The 19,417-nt window shown below is 41.6% G+C and overlaps 1 protein-coding gene across 2 annotated transcripts in view; it reads right to left on the bottom strand.

Annotated features, from left to right (window-relative positions):
* LOC146614076 (tropomyosin alpha-1 chain-like) overlaps positions 1-8,178 on the bottom strand; it is a 17,667-nt gene extending 9,489 nt beyond the window's left edge. For both annotated transcript variants that reach the window (XM_085378545.1, XM_085378544.1), the window contains exons 1-3: positions 7,998-8,178; positions 7,602-7,727; positions 1,893-2,026 (exon numbers count right to left, since the gene is read on the bottom strand). In XM_085378545.1, coding sequence (XP_085234671.1) covers positions 1,893-2,026; positions 7,602-7,727; positions 7,998-8,111 — 374 coding nt within the window. In that variant the 5' untranslated portion in view covers positions 8,112-8,178. The remainder of the gene's footprint in view (positions 1-1,892; positions 2,027-7,601; positions 7,728-7,997) is intronic.
* Positions 8,179-19,417: the final 11,239 nt, after the last annotated feature.

Below are 19,417 nucleotides of genomic sequence, written 5' to 3'. Positions count from 1 at the left end.
TCAGCTCACGTTCTTGTGAGCATGACAGCCTTTCTAAGTCTCATTAATCTGAAAAAACATCTGGATTAGTTTGACTGTAAGAAATGATCAGATGAAACACAGTCTACTGTTTATCACAGGCTACTTTGGATAAGTTACAACGTTAAGAACATTTGTTTTTAAACCATTTCAAATCTTTTATAGTCACATAAAGCAACACCTGTTGTGGTCCTGGCCAAAAGTGGACGGGAATGTTTTATTTGTGTGGCTCTGAAATTATCCCAAAACTGCACTTCTGACATATCTTTATGCCATGTTTAGACTGCTTGATTGGCATATACTTTTTGAAAGGGCAGCGTCCCCTACCGGTGGCCAGACACTGTGATGTTTGGACTTGGACATGAGTGATGAGTGGCTGCTATTCCACGCACTCGTCACAAACCTCTAATCACTGCCAGTTTGTCTTGCTGATGATGACCCTGAATAGTATTGTGGCTGTCAAAGCGAATCGCCCATAACAACATGTAAATCATGTTTAATTAATCAGGAACAGTTCAAAGCATGATTCGATGGCCATCATCGTCATCATCATTCCTCTTTATCTGGATTATATTCCGTGCCATCTTCAGCTTCTGATCCATCCTCACTGTCAGTTTCCTGGCCTCTCTCCTCCTCACCAGTGTGGTGATCAAATATGTAATCAAGAGCCTCACTTAGGTCATGGTGCTGCCACACAGTGACCTGTCACCATAGCTACACAGTGTTTTCTGTGGGGCAGATAGGATTTGATGCATAGAACAGTTCATTTTGAAAGTCTGTCAGCTAAATATAAGAACGTGGTGTTAATAACCTCTGTTTAGATGCTGCTGCCTTACATATGACTGGGAGGAAGCTAATAATAGACTGTGCAATAATACACAATTAAAAAAATGAGTATAGCACCAACTCAATGAAACTTTCAGATATTGACCTGATCTGTTAAGTAGCAAAGGGGATTGTTTGAGCTGCTTTGGTCTTAATAAAACTAACAAGTGCACCAGAGAAGCAGGTTTAACAGGTGGAGGCCACTGACTCTTTCCCCTCCTCATCTTTTCTGAATGTTTTTTTTGGTACTTTTTAGTTTTGCATTTGGCTGGTGTTGGTGTGAGTACCAGTAGCATGAGGCGATACCTTGGCCTTACAGAGGTTACACAGATTGTCCAATTGTAAGGACGCCTGTTTTCTGTTGGACTCGTCAAGGTTGTTAGTTTGGTCGCTATTTCTAAGTTTGTTATGTAGTTTCATTGTAGTCACGTGTATGTAGCTAGTTGAATCATTTGCATTTCTAGTTACTTGTTCCATTTCGTGTCCTCGTTGTCTTGGTCTCGTCTGTGTTCCCCCCAGCCCGTCATGTCCCTCGCTCTCTCGCTCCTTGTCTCATGTGCATTGTGTTCAGTTTTGTTTCCCCTCTAACGTTTGTCTAGTTTGCTCCAGCTGTGTTTCTATGCATCTCCACTTCTCTTATGTATACACTCTGTCAGTGTCTCTTATGTTCCAGTCATGGGTCTGATGACCTCCAAGTGTTCCTGGTTTCTAGTGTACCCCCAGTTTAGGGTTCCTGTTTAGTTCCTGGCGCCTGTTTTGTATAAAGTCTGATCAGCCAGTACAAAGATCTCGCTTGCAGTTTAAATTTCCATCTGCTTCCATGGCTGCACTAAGCTCAAATACTCAGTAGCTATTCAACATCTATGGAATTTTTTACTGATATATTAAGATACATTTTCAGTCCCAGGTCTTTTTTGTGTGGTTCTAGCACAGTATGTTCATGAACCATCCAACGGGAAAAGTGTGGTCACTGACATTCAAGCTGTTCCTATAACGCTTGACTTGTGATACTCATCGCAGAAGAACAATAGAGGTCACAGCAGAGTCACCTCTCGCTCTCATCTGCAGCCTTCTCAGCTTCTTCCAGTTTCTGCAGAGCTGTTGCCAGCCTCTCCTGAGCGCGGTCCAGCTCCTCCTCTACGAGCTGGATACGTCTGTTGAGGGAAGCCACTTCTGCCTCTGCCTGAGAATACAAGGAGCAGATTAATTAGAAAAACAGTCTGTTACATACGCTGCACATGTCTAACACAGTAAAAGCAGCATTTCCTGATAGAAGCGTATTGCATGTTATTCCAAAGAAGTGGATAATATAATGTGGATGTGGACAAAGCTTTTCCAAAGAATCTCTTCAAATAACCTTTTTGGTTTTCAGTGAGTTAGGATGATGTACTCAGCCAGAAGCTTATCGTGATACAGTGCATGTATTCTCTCTTTTTCCACATTTTGTCATATTACACCATTATTCCATTTGCTTGAAATTTTCTTTTTAAACATATTTACAAATATTAGATTTAACAGGTCTTAAATCAAGTCTTGGCTCTATAGGTCACATAAGGACAGAGTAATCATAAAGTGACTCCTTTGTTATCTGGACTGTGTGCTTAGGACCTTCGAGGCCCAGAGCAGTTTGGAGCCGGTTGCCACCATCATGCTTCACTGTAGAGATGGCATTGGCCAGGTGATGAGCGGTGCCTGATTTCCTCCAGACATCATGCTTGGCATTCAGGCCAAAGAGCTAAGTGTTTGTTTCATCAGAGCAGGGAATTTTGTTTCTCATCGTGCGAGAGTGCTTCAGGTGCCTTTTGGAAAACTCCAACTTACTTTTACTGAGGAGTGGCTCTGGTCTGGCCACTCTATGATACATACCTGATTGCTGGAATGCTGCAGAAATGGTTGGGGTGTTAGGGCGAAAACAGGGTGCCACTGTTGGCCGAAGACAAAGGAAGACTCAGCAGGGAAGGTGAGTTAGGAGGCATCGAGAAAGACAGAAATGCAGGAAGAGTAAGGAGTCCGTATGGACTACGGCTCATGAAGGGAGATATTATGAAGAGAAGGAAAACAGACATATTGTGTGTACAAGAGACCAGGTCGAAGTGATGAGGCCAGTAGCATTGGAGGTGGATTCAAACTGTTCTAGAGAGAGAACTCGATTATGGGTCATTTTGAAGGAAGTGTATACGAATAGTTCTGTTCAGGTGAAGCGTCTGTCAGACCGGAGCATTAGTTCAAAGCTGTACATGAAATAGGTGAATGTTAATGCGTGTGCTGCACAGTCAGAAAAGTTGAATATAGTGGTAATGAGTGGTAACTGGTGTCAACTTTAACAGACATGGGAACACGGGTGATGAGGAAGTGATTTCAGCAAAGGATGGAAATGACTGGTCAATGCATGTTTCAAGAAGAGGAAGGAACACAGGGTGGCATGTTAAGGTGGAGGAAGGTGCACACAGGTGAAATACATCTTATGCACAACTGGCAATCTAGTGGACATATGTAACCTGGTCTGCAGGTAATAATAGGTGATAGAAGCCTCTCCACACACCTTAATGAATCCAGTCCCTGCATACAAGCATGTCCTAGGACTTCATTTAATGTGGTCAGACAGAACCAGACCAGAAGCCCTATAGACTCACACAACCCTGGATTTATCCCAAATATAACGGATACTTGATTTAAGAAAGGGAAAGATATGGGTTTGGTTAAATATTTTGATTTACTTAATGGGACCAATTAAAAAGGTTTTGAAGATTTGAAAGAAAAAGGACTGACAAATAAAGACTTCTGTAGATTTTTACAAATAAACATAAGATTGAAAGTATATTTAACAGAAAGATCTGTGTCGGGTGTTCTGAATGTTTTCCTAATGGCATAAAAATCTATTTCAGGAATTAGACCCATTTCTAAAATATACCAAGGTTTACAAGCATTGAAAGGGCAAAATAAAACAGCTAGAATAACTCTTTAACCAATTAAAGAGCAGGTATAAGTGAAAAGATGTAAACACAAAATACAGATTCAAGTACAAGTACACAAACAGTGTCTCTGCTGAAAGCACAGCTCTCACAGATTCCACAGCTGCCAGTTTCATCGTGCAACGACAAAATTTACTGAACCAGCAGCACACGAAGACCAGAATTACGATTCACATTTGAACAACATTAACAGCAATTCTGTCTTTTCTGTCTTGCTACCAAAAAATCCATCTCGATAAAACCACATTTCCTGCAGAGCTCAAGGGCTTGAAGGCAGTTTCCATCATGAATTGCTATTTTCTGCCTAACTGACTTGTTCACGCACAGATACATTATGCACTGGAGTACTGTTGTGTACAGTATTGTGTACTTTTGAGTTCTTTTGGTTTTGCAAAAATGACGACTGCCAAGAAAACCTCATTTCTGCTTTTTGATACCTAAGAAATTTCAGCTGTAACAGATGGCGCCAGATTGCAAAATGCTTAGCTATGTCTGTCAAGAGTGGGACCCAGTTACAGGACTCAAACACGAAGAGGGTAAACTGGAAGAAGCAGCTTTATCTCTGTGGAACGAGTAGTGAGGAGAACATGGAGCATTGAGAAACACAGCCAGTGGACAACACACCAGTGAGGAGAGGGAGACTGAGGCCTTAAATACACACAGGATAATGAGCGGATGGGAAACAGGAGGGAACACAGCAGGAAATAATCAGACTAACAGGAAGGGAGGAAGCAAAACTGAACACACTGAGCACAGGATGAGAGACTGCCAAAATAAAACAGGAAACATACTAAGACGCAGACTAAGATATACAAACACTGGGACAGGGGAGACAGACTGAGAAGATGGAGAGGGCGACTGACATGACAGGCTGGGGAGAACACAGACGAGACCAAGACAACCAGGATACGAAAGGGAACAAACAATTCAGAACTGGAAATACAAAATGATTAAAGTGGGAAGAACAAGGAAGCTAAACAATACCAGAACTGAGAAACACAGAAACACTGAGTCATGATGTTTTCTCAGTGATCTGTGAGTGGGCCCATCTTTCTGCTGGTTTTATGACACAACAATCTGACCACAATGGGCTCAACAGACACTGATTTGCACCAGGATGCAATCACCATCCAATGACAAAAGTGGGGAGAACGTGAGTGAGTTCTTTGTGGCCTCACTTCAAATCAGGACATTTTGCTCCAAAAGATAGTTGAATGCAGCAAATTCATGGTGAAAGTGCAGGCAGTGGTAGTTCCCATATCCAGGAAACATCTACAGTGTCTACTTTTTAGGTTTTTCCAACTTCTATCGCTGGTTTATCGGGAACAATAGCAAAGTCTGACTTTTCTTAAGACGCCTTTCTAGTGGAATGTCTCAGCCTGGGAAACCTTCGACCATCTGGAGCATCTGCTCGCCTCTGCGCTTATTCTTGCTCAACACACTCTAGTTCATTGAGGAGGTTGACACTTTGGATTCTAGATGCAGTGTTGTCCCAGAGGGCTGCTGATAAAATGCACCCCTTGGCTTTCTTTGCTCATCAGCTGTCACCCACAAAGCACAATTACAACATGGGGAGGTGAGAACTGCTGGTGGTGAAGCTGGCGCTGGAAGAATGGAGGCACTTGCAGAGGAAGCTGAAAATCCCTTTGTTGTTTGGATGACCACAAGAAATGATCAAACTCACTGCAAGCCAGGTGGTCTTTTTCTGGTTGCCCAGTTTAACTATACAAACTTCTACCTCCCAGACTCGTGGAGCACCAACGCAGATGCTCTCTCCCCCCAAAGAGAGTGAACCAATCCTCCCAGCCTCCCTCGTCGTTGGATCACCTGGAAGATCGAGTCGCTGGTCAGTGCCGCGCAGCAAAACGAGATAGATCCTCAGGCTGAGCGTGTCCAGTGGTCTGTAATAATATCTGTGATTCATACAGAATGGCAGCCATGGCTTGTGCTGATGAGGTCATGGTGATAATTATGAATCAAGAGAATATAGAAAGATTAAATTACCATAAGAAAAGGTCCTCTGCTGAACCACGGTGAAGGTGGAACCTTTGAACATTTATTGTTAGCCTGCTACAGAACAGCAGGTTTTATCATTGACAGCAAACTAAAATCTTTAAGCTATGGTTTATTTGAAGGACTACTGATGGATAGCAAAAGAGATTTATTTTGGTAAATCGTGTCCATAATCAACACTCTGGAAAATGAGAGCTAAAGAATGATTAATAGTGATATTGTCTTTAAAGACAGATAAATTCCCTTTTTCCTGGAATATTTTAAATATTTGTATAAATATATCTATGTTTTTGCACGATTCTCATCCGATGTAACTGCCATATCTTTTGAAGAAAGGGTTTTTGAAAATGGTTTTGATTGTTTGATTTAAAATCCAGTGTGGTGCTGTATAGAGGCAAAATTACAAAAAGTGTGCCACTGTCCAAAAACATACGGACTGTAGCTAAGAGCTAAATTAGTGGACTGAGTTTCTGTAAGTAATGGCTCGACTGGTTCGACTGGTTCGGCTGGCTCGACTGGCTCGACTGGATTTAATGGGGTCAGCCATTAAACAAAAGGACTCCACCGCCTCACCACTTGTGTGCACCTGTGGGCACCAATGACTTTCTGATCATAACATTGGACATCTGTCCAAAAGAGGTTTTGAACACTTATTTGTATGGATAACATAAAACAAATAAACATACAAAAATATGGAGAAATAGAAATAACTATCGCTTCTCTCAGACGAAATCTCCCCGTTTCCTCTTCTGTCTCTGTTTAGATTTAGTCAGTTTCTGTGTTATTTATGGGTTTTTGGTTAATTCCTCTTCCTCCCTTTGAACATTACTTTCCTCGTGTCTGACCTTCTACTCCTGTCTTGTCTTTCCTTGTGTATGATTATCTGCCCCACCCTCTTTTCTGTAGTTTAATCCGTGTCTGACTTTCCTCAGTGGTGTCTCATTTCTAACCACCCCTCAGTGTGTGTATAAAAAGTACTTTTGTCATATCATCTGTTTGTTTTCCATTTGTTCCCCATCTCCTTTCAGCCTCTTATGGCCTGCATTTGTATTTCACTTCAGCGATGTCTGACAGAGAGCCCGTCCTGTGAATCTGACGCTAGTTTAAATTCTCAAAGTCAGTGTGTGAAAGAGAACCATTTGGATGGACACCTTTGAGAACTAAACATTGTAGCACGAGCTGAAGGATGAAAGTAAAACAGGTGGAGAAAGGTGAGTGCAATAGCCCACTGGTTTATGATAGTCTAGTTCTTATTGTGCTGTGAGAGCCACAGTGAATGAGCCTAAATTAGGCTACATCCATTAAATAAAGGCCGTCAGTTACTGTGATCTGGGAGGCATGGGTACCTAAAATGGACTTGAACAATTGTTAATCTCACTGCCAAGGTTGGGTGGTTGACATCAGAGTTAAAAAGGGCTCTGAATCCCCCAACAGCTGTGAGACGTAAGCATGATGAGAATGGAATGCAAGGCTGAAACAGGAACTCAAACTGGCTTGGTTTACACTGGCCATCAGTTCATGCTGTGTGAGACACAATGCCACCACTGAGAGAGCACTGTATCATGTATTACAGTTTCTTGGCCTTCCCAGTCATAAAATAGGGAAAAAAATCTCCCAAAGAGTCACATCCACGTCAGCACCCTGCTAATCTGTTTGCTTTGTGGAAGAGACATATTTTCTTTTGTATTTTCAGAATGTAAAGGTTGGTCAGTAATCAATAATGTGGTATTATGAAATGCACCAAACACACCACTGTGAATTAGTTTTACTCACATCAGCAGCTTTCTTATCAGCAACTTCAAGCTTCTCCTGAGCATCCTTTAAGGCCTCGGAGTATTTATCAAGCTCATCTTCTGTTGCTTTCAGCTTCTTTTGCATTTGTATAAGCTCGTCTTCATGCTGATAGCGTGGGACAAGAAACACAGGGTTAGATTTTAATGTACATTTTTGGACAGACTTTCCTCAGCAGCAGACTCAGGTCCTTGTTTGACTACCATCCACCAAAACCACAGATAAAAGATAACTGGGTCTCTGGAAGTCTCAAAAAGTCATCTTTCCTATTTTCATTCATTCATTGGTACAAGATGCTAAACTACACCACATACTAAGCTCATATAAACCACCAGACTGATGAGTCCGCTTCATGTGATTTGCACCTGTGTGACCTACCTGCTTGCTTCTATCTTCAGCTGCTTTTCTGTCCGTTTCAGCCTGTTCCGCCTGATCCAGCGCATTTTCCTTGTCCAACTTCAGCATAAGCATTTTCTTCTTGATGGCCTCCATTTTTGTTGATGTGTAATAGCGTTTTCCTGTAAAAGATCAATACTAATTGGTGCAGAACCTGAGACTGGCAAACTGGAAGAGACACCAACTCTAACAAAGCAGCAGACTATTTATATGACAGACAAGGAGACACTCCCCCAAAATCACACACAACTGTACCCTGCAGATTAGCTGGAAGATGAACCTCCACACAAGCACCTCAGAATATCTTTGATCTGCTCTTATCATGTAGCTGTGAAGAGGGAGGAAAAAACAGAAATGAAATGTGTTTTCAGGACCACTTTTGTCTGTCCTTCCATGCACATACATGGACAGTGTTGGTTAAGTCACTTGAAAAAAGTAATCAGTAACTAATTACTGATTACTTCCCCAAAAAAGAAATCCCGTTACTTTACTGATTACTTATTTTCAAAAGTAATTAATTACTTAGTTACTTAGTTACTTTTAAAAACACGATTTACAACCTGAATAGGTGATAAAGCGATAGATCTTTCAGCCCAATTCTACTTTTTCTGCATAATCCATCATACAAAATGTAATCAAATGGAAAAGTCTCTTTTTAAAACTTGTTTTATTAGTTTTAATCTTTTAACTTTATGCATCAAGCAAACATTTAATTATATGCAACATTCTCTGACTGGAAGAAATTAGTTTAACATTTAAACCTATTTTCTGCACATTCCAGCACATAAAGCAAAATATTTTTTGTGTTTACACTCAGTCTTTCAAATAGATGCAAGTAAAACACAGCAGAAAATAAATAAAGTCAAAGACTCAGCGGTCCTGTTGCTCTATTTTCACCTGTAAAGCAGGAGTGGGGCAGGCGGAGGGTTACCCTGGTGCAGGTGTGCCGCGGTCAGTGGAAGAATCCGCGAGTTTCTCTGTGAGTTTCCCATTACGTCGTAGCTACTTGGTGCTTGCTTTGAAGTTTAGGGGTTTTTTCGCTGTAAAAAGAAGTTTTCTTCCCACGCACAGCGGACACTAATGTTTTTGTCACTTTTTATGGAATCAAACTCAAAGTAAGGTCAGTACTTCCACGCTTTAAACGCTGCACGCTCATACTCTCTCCTGCACTCGATATATGATCCATTGTTGATCTGCACACAGCTGTTGTCACGAACGTCGCACTCGCTTACGTCACTGTCATGAGACATTCTCGCAAAAAAATCACTGTTTTAGTAACGCAGTAACGCAGCGTTCCTATGGGAAAGTAACGGTAATCTAATTACCGTTTTTGCAATAGTAATCCCTTACTTTACTCGTTGCTTGAAAAAAGTAATCGGATTACGGTAACGCGTTACTGCCCATCTCTGTACATGGAAAGCATAGAGGGAGAAAGAGTAGTACCAAGACACCGTCATGAAACACAGCAAAGCATCACTGACAACAGAAATGTTCATGAAATGACACGAACAGCTTGAAATGGTAGAACTGGGGTTGAGGTTGTTTTGCAAAGCAGCAGACACAGGAAACAGCTGCTGTATACAGGCTGAAGTAGTGTAAGACCTGAAACAGCTGAAGACGTGGGATCCTTCAGGTCAGAAGACACAATGACACTAAGAACAACATGACCACTCCTTTCCATATCTCACTCCCACAGCTCACCACTTTACATCCTCCATCATCCCAGTGCATGCTGTTTACTGTTCACCAAAATAAAAGGATGGCCAGGATATTACTATGGTGTCTTGTTATAGCCCCGAGCTGGCCTGTTCATGGCTAACATGGAGCTAGTTTGGAGCTTATTCATTTCTTTTTGTATTTTTTCCTTCAAAGTGTTGAAACATTAAAGTTTCCAAAAGAGAAAATGAAAAACAAAACTAACTTTTTCCTACCAAAAACCTTTCCAGGTGGAGCTCCGGGAGGAAAAATCAAGACTTGCTTTCATTTCGATGTGAGTCGTGCTAATAGACTGAATATCCTTAAGGGATATGTAAAAACTGCAAGTCGAAATTATATTTAGATGAGAAATTTTAATTAGTCATGTTGAATATATGAAGTCCTTATATGCAAAGTCAACAACCACGCTATTGCCATTCTTCAGTGCATCACTGACTATAGTAAGTGATGCTGAGTGTCCCTCAGTTACCCTTCACAGAGCCTACAGGCTCCTTCTATGAATCTCCTCCTCCAGCTCCAGAATCGCTGTCTCACCAGCTGAGCTGACCAATCAGTATGTCTGGCGCAGATGTGACGAGCACACTGCCGTGCATCAACCCCCAGAAAGCAAAAGCAAAAGGCCCAAACAGTATTCCAAAGAGGGTTCAGAGCTTATGAACTCACACAAGTCTGCACAGATATTTTTAACATCTCACTCTTTCAGACGGTGCCAGTGTGTCTGAAGAGAGTGAGAGCGCATCAAGAGTGCAGCAGCAATGTCATGAAATGCATTAAGGGGCTAGTTATGACCCACTACATACACTAACATGGACTCATGTGCCATAAAAATTGTCACTGTGCACTGGATGCAGAGTGGTCAGTGTTGACGATCTGCTCTCACAAAGATGGCCAGCTCCTGTGTCAGGCTGCTCCTCCTAGACTTTAACTCTACCTTTAATACTATTAGCAAACTGTTGTTGCTGATAACTGCAACCTCTGCAACTGGGTCCTGGACCTTTTTCACACACCACTAAATCACACCAACAGTCACATTTATGAACGACTGTGCAACAATACGAAGAAAACTCAAACGATCAGACGACCCCCTATGAAAAAACACTGACAGTGGAAAGAAAAAACTCCTTTTTCACAAGAAGTAACACCAGAGATCCAGAGATAAATAATAACTAACGACTAAGTGCAGAGTGGTGTATAAACAAATACAGAGTGCCTCCCATTATAAAGTACTCTGGTATTGTACTATGGTACTATAAGACTGATTCTTCCAGACTTTGCATGTGAGGACAAGGACTTTAAATTTGATTCTGGATTTAGGAAGGAACCACATTTTGGATCAACTGAAGGCTTTTCAGGCAGATCTTAGGACATTTTGATAACTGAACTGAATTACAGTCGTCCAGCCTGGAAGTAATAAATGCATGAACTAGTTTTTCAGCCTCTCTCTGAGACAGCACGTTTCTGATTTTAGAGATATTGAACAAATGCAGTCCTACATATTAATCTAATATTCACACTGAAAGACAAAGGAAGCGAAACTAAACGTAAGACACAGAGACAAGAATTTGGCATAATAACTAAGACTGAGCGAGCACACGAACACCGAGGGAAGAATCTATCAGGAATATACCGACTACAGTACTTTTTCATTTACATTGTGACACAGAAGATGAAGGCTGATGGTGACAGTCAGCAACACATTCAAAAGATCTCTGATTTCTGCAGTGAGACTTGGAACCTTCTATACAAAATGTAAACTGTGCAAATTCACCTTTTCACTTTAAATATTTCTTGACACCAAGAATTCATATCATGAATCTGCTTAGAGAAACAGCAAACATCTGTGTGAGAATGTGAAACACTTGAATAGATAAATCTGTCTAAATCCAAAGAAGTATGAGCGCTGAATGCTGCAGCTATCTGAAGAGCTAAAACTGCTAAGCTTTTCAGCAAGCCCATCCTCAACATCATAAGAGGAAAGAGTTGGTTTAATGCGTTCAACACTGTACCTTTGTTAAAAGACAGATAATCTGCAATGGCCTGTATAGTGCTCATTTGAAAGTTAACTGCTCCTGCTGCACCACAGACCTACACCTTTGTTTCTCTTCAAAACTTAAACGTTAAATCTGGTTGGTTGCAGAATAATATTTGGTATTTTTATTTTACAAAACTAATTACAAAAATATTTTTCATATGTTTAGTCTAACAAACTTTTCTTTTCTTTCTCTGAAGTAGTTATATGTGAAGTAATATTTATTGTTCACATTAAATAAATTTGTGGATACATTGTGCATTCTATTTTTGTCATTTTTGCTATTTTACCAGTTATGGATATGGTAAATACAGCATCTGGGAAATGACCATAATCATAGCTTTTAAAAGTTTAATACCTGAAGATGAACTCATAAAAATCATATATACTGTTTTTACCCATTTCTGTGGTCAAAACTTCCATAATTAAAGAATATATTTTATTGGTGGACAACAAACTGGACTGGTCATGCAACACAGAGCACCTGTATAAAAAAGCCCAAAGCCGACTGTACTTCCTCAGGAGGCTGAGGTCTTTTAACATCTGCAGGAAGCTCCTGAGGATGTTTTACCAGTCGGTGGTTGCTGGAGTACTTTTCTATGCTGTGGTGTGCTGGGGGAGCAGCACAGCAAAGAAGGACTCATCCAGGCTGGAAAAACTGATCAGGAGGGCTAGCTCTGTGGTCGGCATGAAGCTGGACACTCTGGTGACAGTGGCAGAGAAAAGGACATTAAAGAAACTGCTGGACATTATGGACAATGCTGGGCATCCTCTGCACACGGCCAGAGGAGTCTGTTCAGTGACAGGTTGCTTCTCCCAAAGACAAGGACCAGCAGACTTAAAAACTCCTTCGTCCCACACGCCATCAGACTGTTTAACTCCTCTCTGGAGGGGAGAGGGAGGAGAAACAGGAGGACAAAGGAGGGGAACAACTAAGCTGTAGTGCCTCTTCACCTCACTGTGCAATACTTTTGTTAATATCCAACTGTGTAATAGACTTCAATACTTGAAATGTGCCGTTCCCTTATATTCTTATTCCTATTTATTCTATTTATCCCTTTTGTATTCTCTGTATTTATAAATGTGTATATATGGTATATTTCTGCTCACGTTCTGTAACTTCTGTCGGTGCTGTGCTACTGGAAACCGAATTTCCCAGAGGAACCCACCCGAGGGATTAATAAAGTTTATCTAATCTAATCTAATATCTGTTAATTAATGATCAATCCCACATAAAATTACTGAAACTTTATTTCTTTTACTGTCATTTTGTATTTTTTAATGTTGTTATTATATTTTTATTGTTTTATTGAGAAACAATTGATGATTTCTATTAAAAACACTACATGAATAAATTTTACTTACATTTGTAATTTCATAACTAAACACAGTATCAATTAAATTTATTTTTTTAATGAAATGTCCCTGTGATCAGATGGTTGGTTGTTTGCTAGAACAAATGCAATCCAAACTGACACTGTTGAAGGACTGCCTGCCCTGCGACAGTATTTCATGACCTGCCTTTGCTGCCTATAAATGGATCTCCCCTGGGATGAGTAGGGTAGATAGCCAGGGAGTTGAATGTGTCACTTATTCCCCCCTAAGCCCCAGTTAGTTATTAATAAACATCTTTTGGCTGACATTGTCTGAAGGATTAGAGTAAGAGACCGAGTCGGCAGCAAGGCAGACGATTCCCACATTATGTCATATCTATAAACTCTGCGAACATCGGTTCAGTTAAAAATTTTGTATCATGCCAGATCACAACAATAGTCCCCTCTTTGTATTGTAGAGAGAGTGTCTGTCTCCTGAATCCAAACTGGAAACTGGTTCCTCAGAAGAGTTGTCTGCCTCCCAGTCTACTTTGTAATGGATAAGCCTGCAGTCTGAGAGGAAAGTTCTCTGTTGGAACTTTAATATTTGTACTGTATATGAGAAGAAGAATTTGAAATTCAATTCTAGATATAATACAGAACAAGTAAAGAGTAACTAATATGCAAAATAATACAATCCCAAATCGGAAAAAATTGAGACACTTTGTAAAATGGAGATAAAACGTCAGGGCAGGGGCATATTTATCACTGCAGAGCACCACATCTCCCCATGACAGAGGCCAATAATGTCTAGGAACTGTGAAGACCAGCTGCCAGTTCCCGAACGTATTTGGAAAAGTTGCTTGCAGCCCATGTTTCAGCAAAACCTGTGGTGGATGTTCTGGAGACTTATCCTGTTTGCCCCTAACGAAATATTGGAATTGGGTCATTTAATCTGCTGATCTCAGTCAGACAGGTATGGAGTTTACAAACAGCGTTCACATCTTGAACTTCCATGTGCAGTTAAGGCTGCTTCTTTGTCCACTGCAGTTCATTTTTGTGTGACGGGCACAAACCAGGAACAAACCAGGAACACTCATCGTGGAGCTTTCAAACTGGTCAAACTGTGCCGGTGTTTCTGAGAGCACCTGTTTACAGGCACCTTCGGGCCAGGTGGGTGTGGCCCTGCCAGGTGGTTGGCCACACCTGAAGACCATCACGCAGCTGATCAAGCCTCGTCGGAGGAGATACTTAAGAGTGTGTGGTGCTCTCTCCGACGCTGGATCATTGCGTGACTTCACGTTAGTCTCTCGGCCAGTCAGTACGGTGAGTCTGCCGCATTGTGCGTATCTTACGGCTGCCTGTTTGTTATCTCCCCAGGAGAAGCGTGGAGACGAGAGGGCAGCGAGCACGGGGTGCTCAGACACTGAGGAGCGGGGACAAGGAACACTGACACTGGGAAGAGGACATGTCACGGGAGTCGGGAACGCACTGGGGATTTATTGTTATTTTCCATTTCACTGTAATTAAACGCATTGTTTGCATTCAGAGCTCCGCGCCTGGGTCCTCCTTCCTCACTTCCCCACAGTTGGCCAGCCTCAACCGTGACAAAGGCAGTTCTGGTGCCTTCCTGGCCACCGGGCAAGACCTTGACAGAGTGTCCAGCAGCAGATGTGAAACCACTCTGGGGGATGACGGATGGCTAAATAACAGAGATGAAGGAATTCTGCAGGGTGGCTAGGAGGCCCACAGCAGACACAAAGAGACTCTGGGTACCAGCCAGGAGCCCAACCAGAAGGCCAGTAGTGGACACGGAGCAATTCTGAAGATCAACATCACGGAAGGAGACATGTCCCATCATGACCGTCAGTGGCTGAAGAGATGGGGCTCTCCACGATACAAAAGAGGAAGCCAGCAGCAGAGACTGAGACCCTCAGAACCAGGACATGAACTCCTGGACTTTGGCTCACACTCAGGTGGAGCAGGGCCCACTGGCTCGAGACGCTGGATGTTCCGAATTTTTTGAAGATACTAGAGGCTTGAGATTCCCTAGATTCTCTGGGGACTCTTGAGGCTCAGGACTCCCTGGAAGCTTGATCTGAGCAGGACTCCCAGTCAGGCTGTTGAGTAGGGTGCATTGTCCTCTCAGAAGGATGCTCAGCAGGGTCTAGCAGATTGTGTTGTCCTGCCTGGAACTGTGCAGGGTTCACAGCCACTCCTCTGGCGACTCAGGCTGCTTCGCATTATTCGCAGACCTTCTTGGAAGCTGGAGCTGTGGCTGGAGCCTGGCCACCATCACCCTAGGAAAGGGGTAAGGTGAGAATCAGGCTGAGCCTGGAGTAAGGATGGTGGAGCATTAGCCTCTGAGGATGCAGGCTGTGAAATGTAAGCAGTCTCTGGAGTACCATATGTAGTTTCTAACAAGGTAACACAGTGAGTGGTCTCTGAGAGAGGACTACATTCAACAGTCTAGGCAGTCTCTGAATGAGCTGGCTGATCACCACAACCCATTGTCTCAGAGGTAATACTGTCAGGCCCAACAGACATACTGTTGTTATTCACCAGCACAAAAAGACACGCAGTCTTGTTATGCACAGGTTCCAGACCTGCATAGGTTCTAAACCACAACACGTAACTTTATTAATCACAGTTCATTCTCTGACACAGCAACAGAAACCACAGTCTGTCTCCCAAATACTGAACACACAGACTCATTAAACTTAGTCCTGTTATCAGTGGACTCAAAAACAGAATATGCACTGAAGGAAATCTCCGTCATCCGTAGATCGAGTTTCCTCCTAAGGCGTGGGCACCAATAAGCAGAGTTCATCCTTTAACATATAACAAAATTAAAATATTCTCATGCATGATCAACGGTTAATCACGGTACCGGCCGGAGTACCGGGAGCAGTTTGGAAGAACAAGAAGACGCGGAGACTGTCCTAGGTTGTCATTCCAAACTGACTCAACTTTATTCACAAGTACAACAGTTTATATAGAGGAAAAAGGTTCGTGTGTCAGCAGATTCTCAGTTCAAACCGGTACAGACCAAATAAGGAAGCGTCTTCCTGCCCTCTGAGCAAAGAAGTATCCTTTGTATAGTTCAGCTACAATTTATGATCATCCCAGCGAAATACACTCCTAGACATAGAGTACAGAGTTCTTTCATTAGTGAATTCTGAAACAAACCACCTGGCCTTTAACGAGCCTTTTTCTAAGAGATAAGGAAGGGAGGATGGGAGTAAGGAAGTGATCTCTGTGGTATTTTCGACCTTGGTACCATCCTGTGATTCTTACACATTAATTCTTGGGTCACAGAGAAAGAGAAAAACAACTAGTAAATGGGCCTTATTGAGTAACAGTTTTCCTGTATAATATCACTATAAAACAATATCCTGTAAATGCTATCATGGTATCAAAATATCACAACAGTTCCCTCCTTTTATCATGAAATGATAACATAGTATAAAGACAGAATGTAATAACATAATCTAAAGACAAATCATAAACGTAACTTGTCCTCCGAGCAAGCTTGATATCAAAATTCTAAGAAAGAAAAGAAAGAGAAAAAAGAAAAAGAAAAAAGAGAAATAAGAAAACTTCATTCCCTTCTTTGATAACGGAGTAATTCACAACCTAATGCTCAATATATATATATCAGGAACATCATTGGTGACATCTGGCACATCATCTGGGTCAATTTGTGCCAATTGCAAATACATTAAGGTAGAAAAAATCATTAGTGAATTCTGAAACAAACCACCTGGCCTTTAACGAGCCTTTTTCTAAGAGATAAAGAAGGGAGGATGGGAGTAAGGAAGTGATCTCTGTGGTATTTTCGACCTTGGTACCATCCTGTGATTCTTACACATTAATTCTTGGGTCACAGAGAAAGAGAAAAACAACTAGTAAATGGGCCTTATTGAGTAACAGTTTTCCTGTATAATATCACTATAAAACAATATCCTGTAAATGCTACCATGATATCAAAATATCACAACATGCACTTATACTTTCTCCCACAGAAAACTCATTCCCTTCATCAATCTGATCAGAAACAGAAATGTTCATTTCACTAAGATTATATGAACGTTCAAGAAATGGAGAAACAATCAAGTAACCAGACCACAGTCCACAGAAGCCAGTCTCTGCCATCAATTCCTCTTTACTCACAGAAGCAGGGGCACCACCAAGCAGGTCCAGGGGGCACTGGCCACCCCCCAAAATTTGCTGCCCCTGCACAGAAGATGAGACATCAGGAGACACCAACAGAGAAACAGTCTGCGGATGGGCTGGGCATCAGGACATACGAGCAGCAGGTCAAGACTAAAGCAACTTGGAACTAAGAATAAGACCAAAGCCACTAAAAATACATGAAGCAACTGCAAACATTACACACACCGACAATCAACAGGCTTGAAAGTCTAAAAAACTGAAACTGCTGGGCACACTGACCCAGAAACATGATAGAGATACAATAAGACACAATAAAATAAAAGAAATGATAATAAATCAATAAAAGTCTCAACAGGAAGCCCATTTAAACAACATACAGTGGTGTGGAAAAGAGTTTGTCATCTTCCTGATTTCCTGTTTTTAATGTTTCATCAAATAAATTTAAATATTAGACAAAAATAGCACAAGTAAACACAAAATGCAGTTTATAAATGAAGGTGTTTAATATCAAGGCTAAAATATTCAAACCCATATGGTCCTGTGTGAAACAGTGATTTTATAACATAAATTAACAGTGGTGAATGACATCTTTGGAAACTTGAGTTCAGTTTCTCTAGCCTCACACAGGCCTGGTGACTTAAATAGGACCTGCCTGACAAAGCAGAGTAGACCAAAAGGCTCTCAGAATCATATCATGTCACAATCCTGCGACTCATCCAGAGGTCACAAAAAAACAGCACAATATCCAAAGAACTGCTTGCCTCACTTCTCTCAGTTATGGACAGCGTTCATGACTCCAACATAAAAACAAGAGACTGGACAAAAATGACCTGCATGGCAAAGTTCCAAGACAAAAACCACTGTTGAACAAAAGGAACATTAAGGCTCGTCTCAGTGTTGCCAGAAAACATCTTGATGATCCCCACGACTTTTGGGAAAATACTCTATGGACTGATGAGACAGAAGCTGAACCTTTTGGAAGGTGTGTGTCCCATTCATCTGCAGTAAAAGTAACACAACATTTCAGAATAGGAACATCATACCAAAATATGGTGGTGGCCCGGGGTTGTTGTACTGACTGAGGACCTGGAAGACTCACTGTGGTAAATGGAAGCATGAACGAGACTGTCTGGCCATCCGTTCATGACGTCAAGCTGAAGTTGGGTTCTGCAGCAGGACAATGATCCAAAACCATGCAGTGTGTTACATCCCAAAGAAGTCTACGGGGTGAGGGGAGGAACATAAAACTAGAAAGAGAAATCAATATCAAGCTAGCCAAAAACATAAGCCTAATGAAAAAACAGGCAAACAAACCAAGGCTTCCAGAAACATCTGACATTCTGACAACCACAAAAATGGCCAAAGACCCTGAAGCGATATTTCAGTCAGCCTTGGAGAACATCTGTTGGCTGCAGGACTCGGACTTCAGCTTGCACTGGAACGTTCACGGCTGAATGTGAAATGGTGGGAATGAGAATCGGCACCTCCAAATCCGAGGCCATGGTCCTCAGCCTGAAAAGGGTGGAGTGCCCACTCCGAGTCAGGGACGAGTTCCTGCCCCAAGTAGAAGAGTTTAAGTATCTCGTCTTCCTGCCCTCTGAGCAAAGAAGTATCCTTTGTATAGTTCAGCTACAATTTATGATCATCCCAGCGAAATACACTCCTAGACATAGAGTACAGAGTTCTTTCATTAGTGAATTCTGAAACAAACCACCTGGCCTTTAACGAGCCTTTTTCTAAGAGATAAGGAAGGGAGGATGGGAGTAAGGAAGTGATCTCTGTGGTATTTTCGACCTTGGTACCATCCTGTGATTCTTACACATTAATTCTTGGGTCACAGAGAAAGAGAAAAACAACTAGTAAATGGGCCTTATTGAGTAACAGTTTTCCTGTATAATATCACTATAAAACAATATCCTGTAAATGCTACCATGGTATCAAAATATCACAACAGTTCCCTCCTTTTATCATGAAATGATAACATAGTATAAAGACAGAATGTAATAACATAATCTAAAGACAAATCATAAACGTAACTTGTCCTCCGAGCAAGCTTGATATCAAAATTCTAAGAAAGAAAAGAAAGAGAAAAAAGAAAAAGAAAAAAGAGAAATAAGAAAACTTCATTCCCTTCTTTGATAACGGAGTAATTCACAACCTAATGCTCA

The sequence above is a fragment of the Diplotaxodon limnothrissa genome, linkage group LG18 (genome assembly GCF_057381915.1).
Source record: "Diplotaxodon limnothrissa isolate DT_005_m linkage group LG18, D_limnothrissa_male_GT1.1, whole genome shotgun sequence".
In the NCBI taxonomy this organism is placed as follows: domain Eukaryota; kingdom Metazoa; phylum Chordata; class Actinopteri; order Cichliformes; family Cichlidae; genus Diplotaxodon; species Diplotaxodon limnothrissa.
The sequence above is the reverse complement of the archived record's forward strand: the minus strand, read 5'-3'. Positions and strand labels throughout refer to the sequence as shown.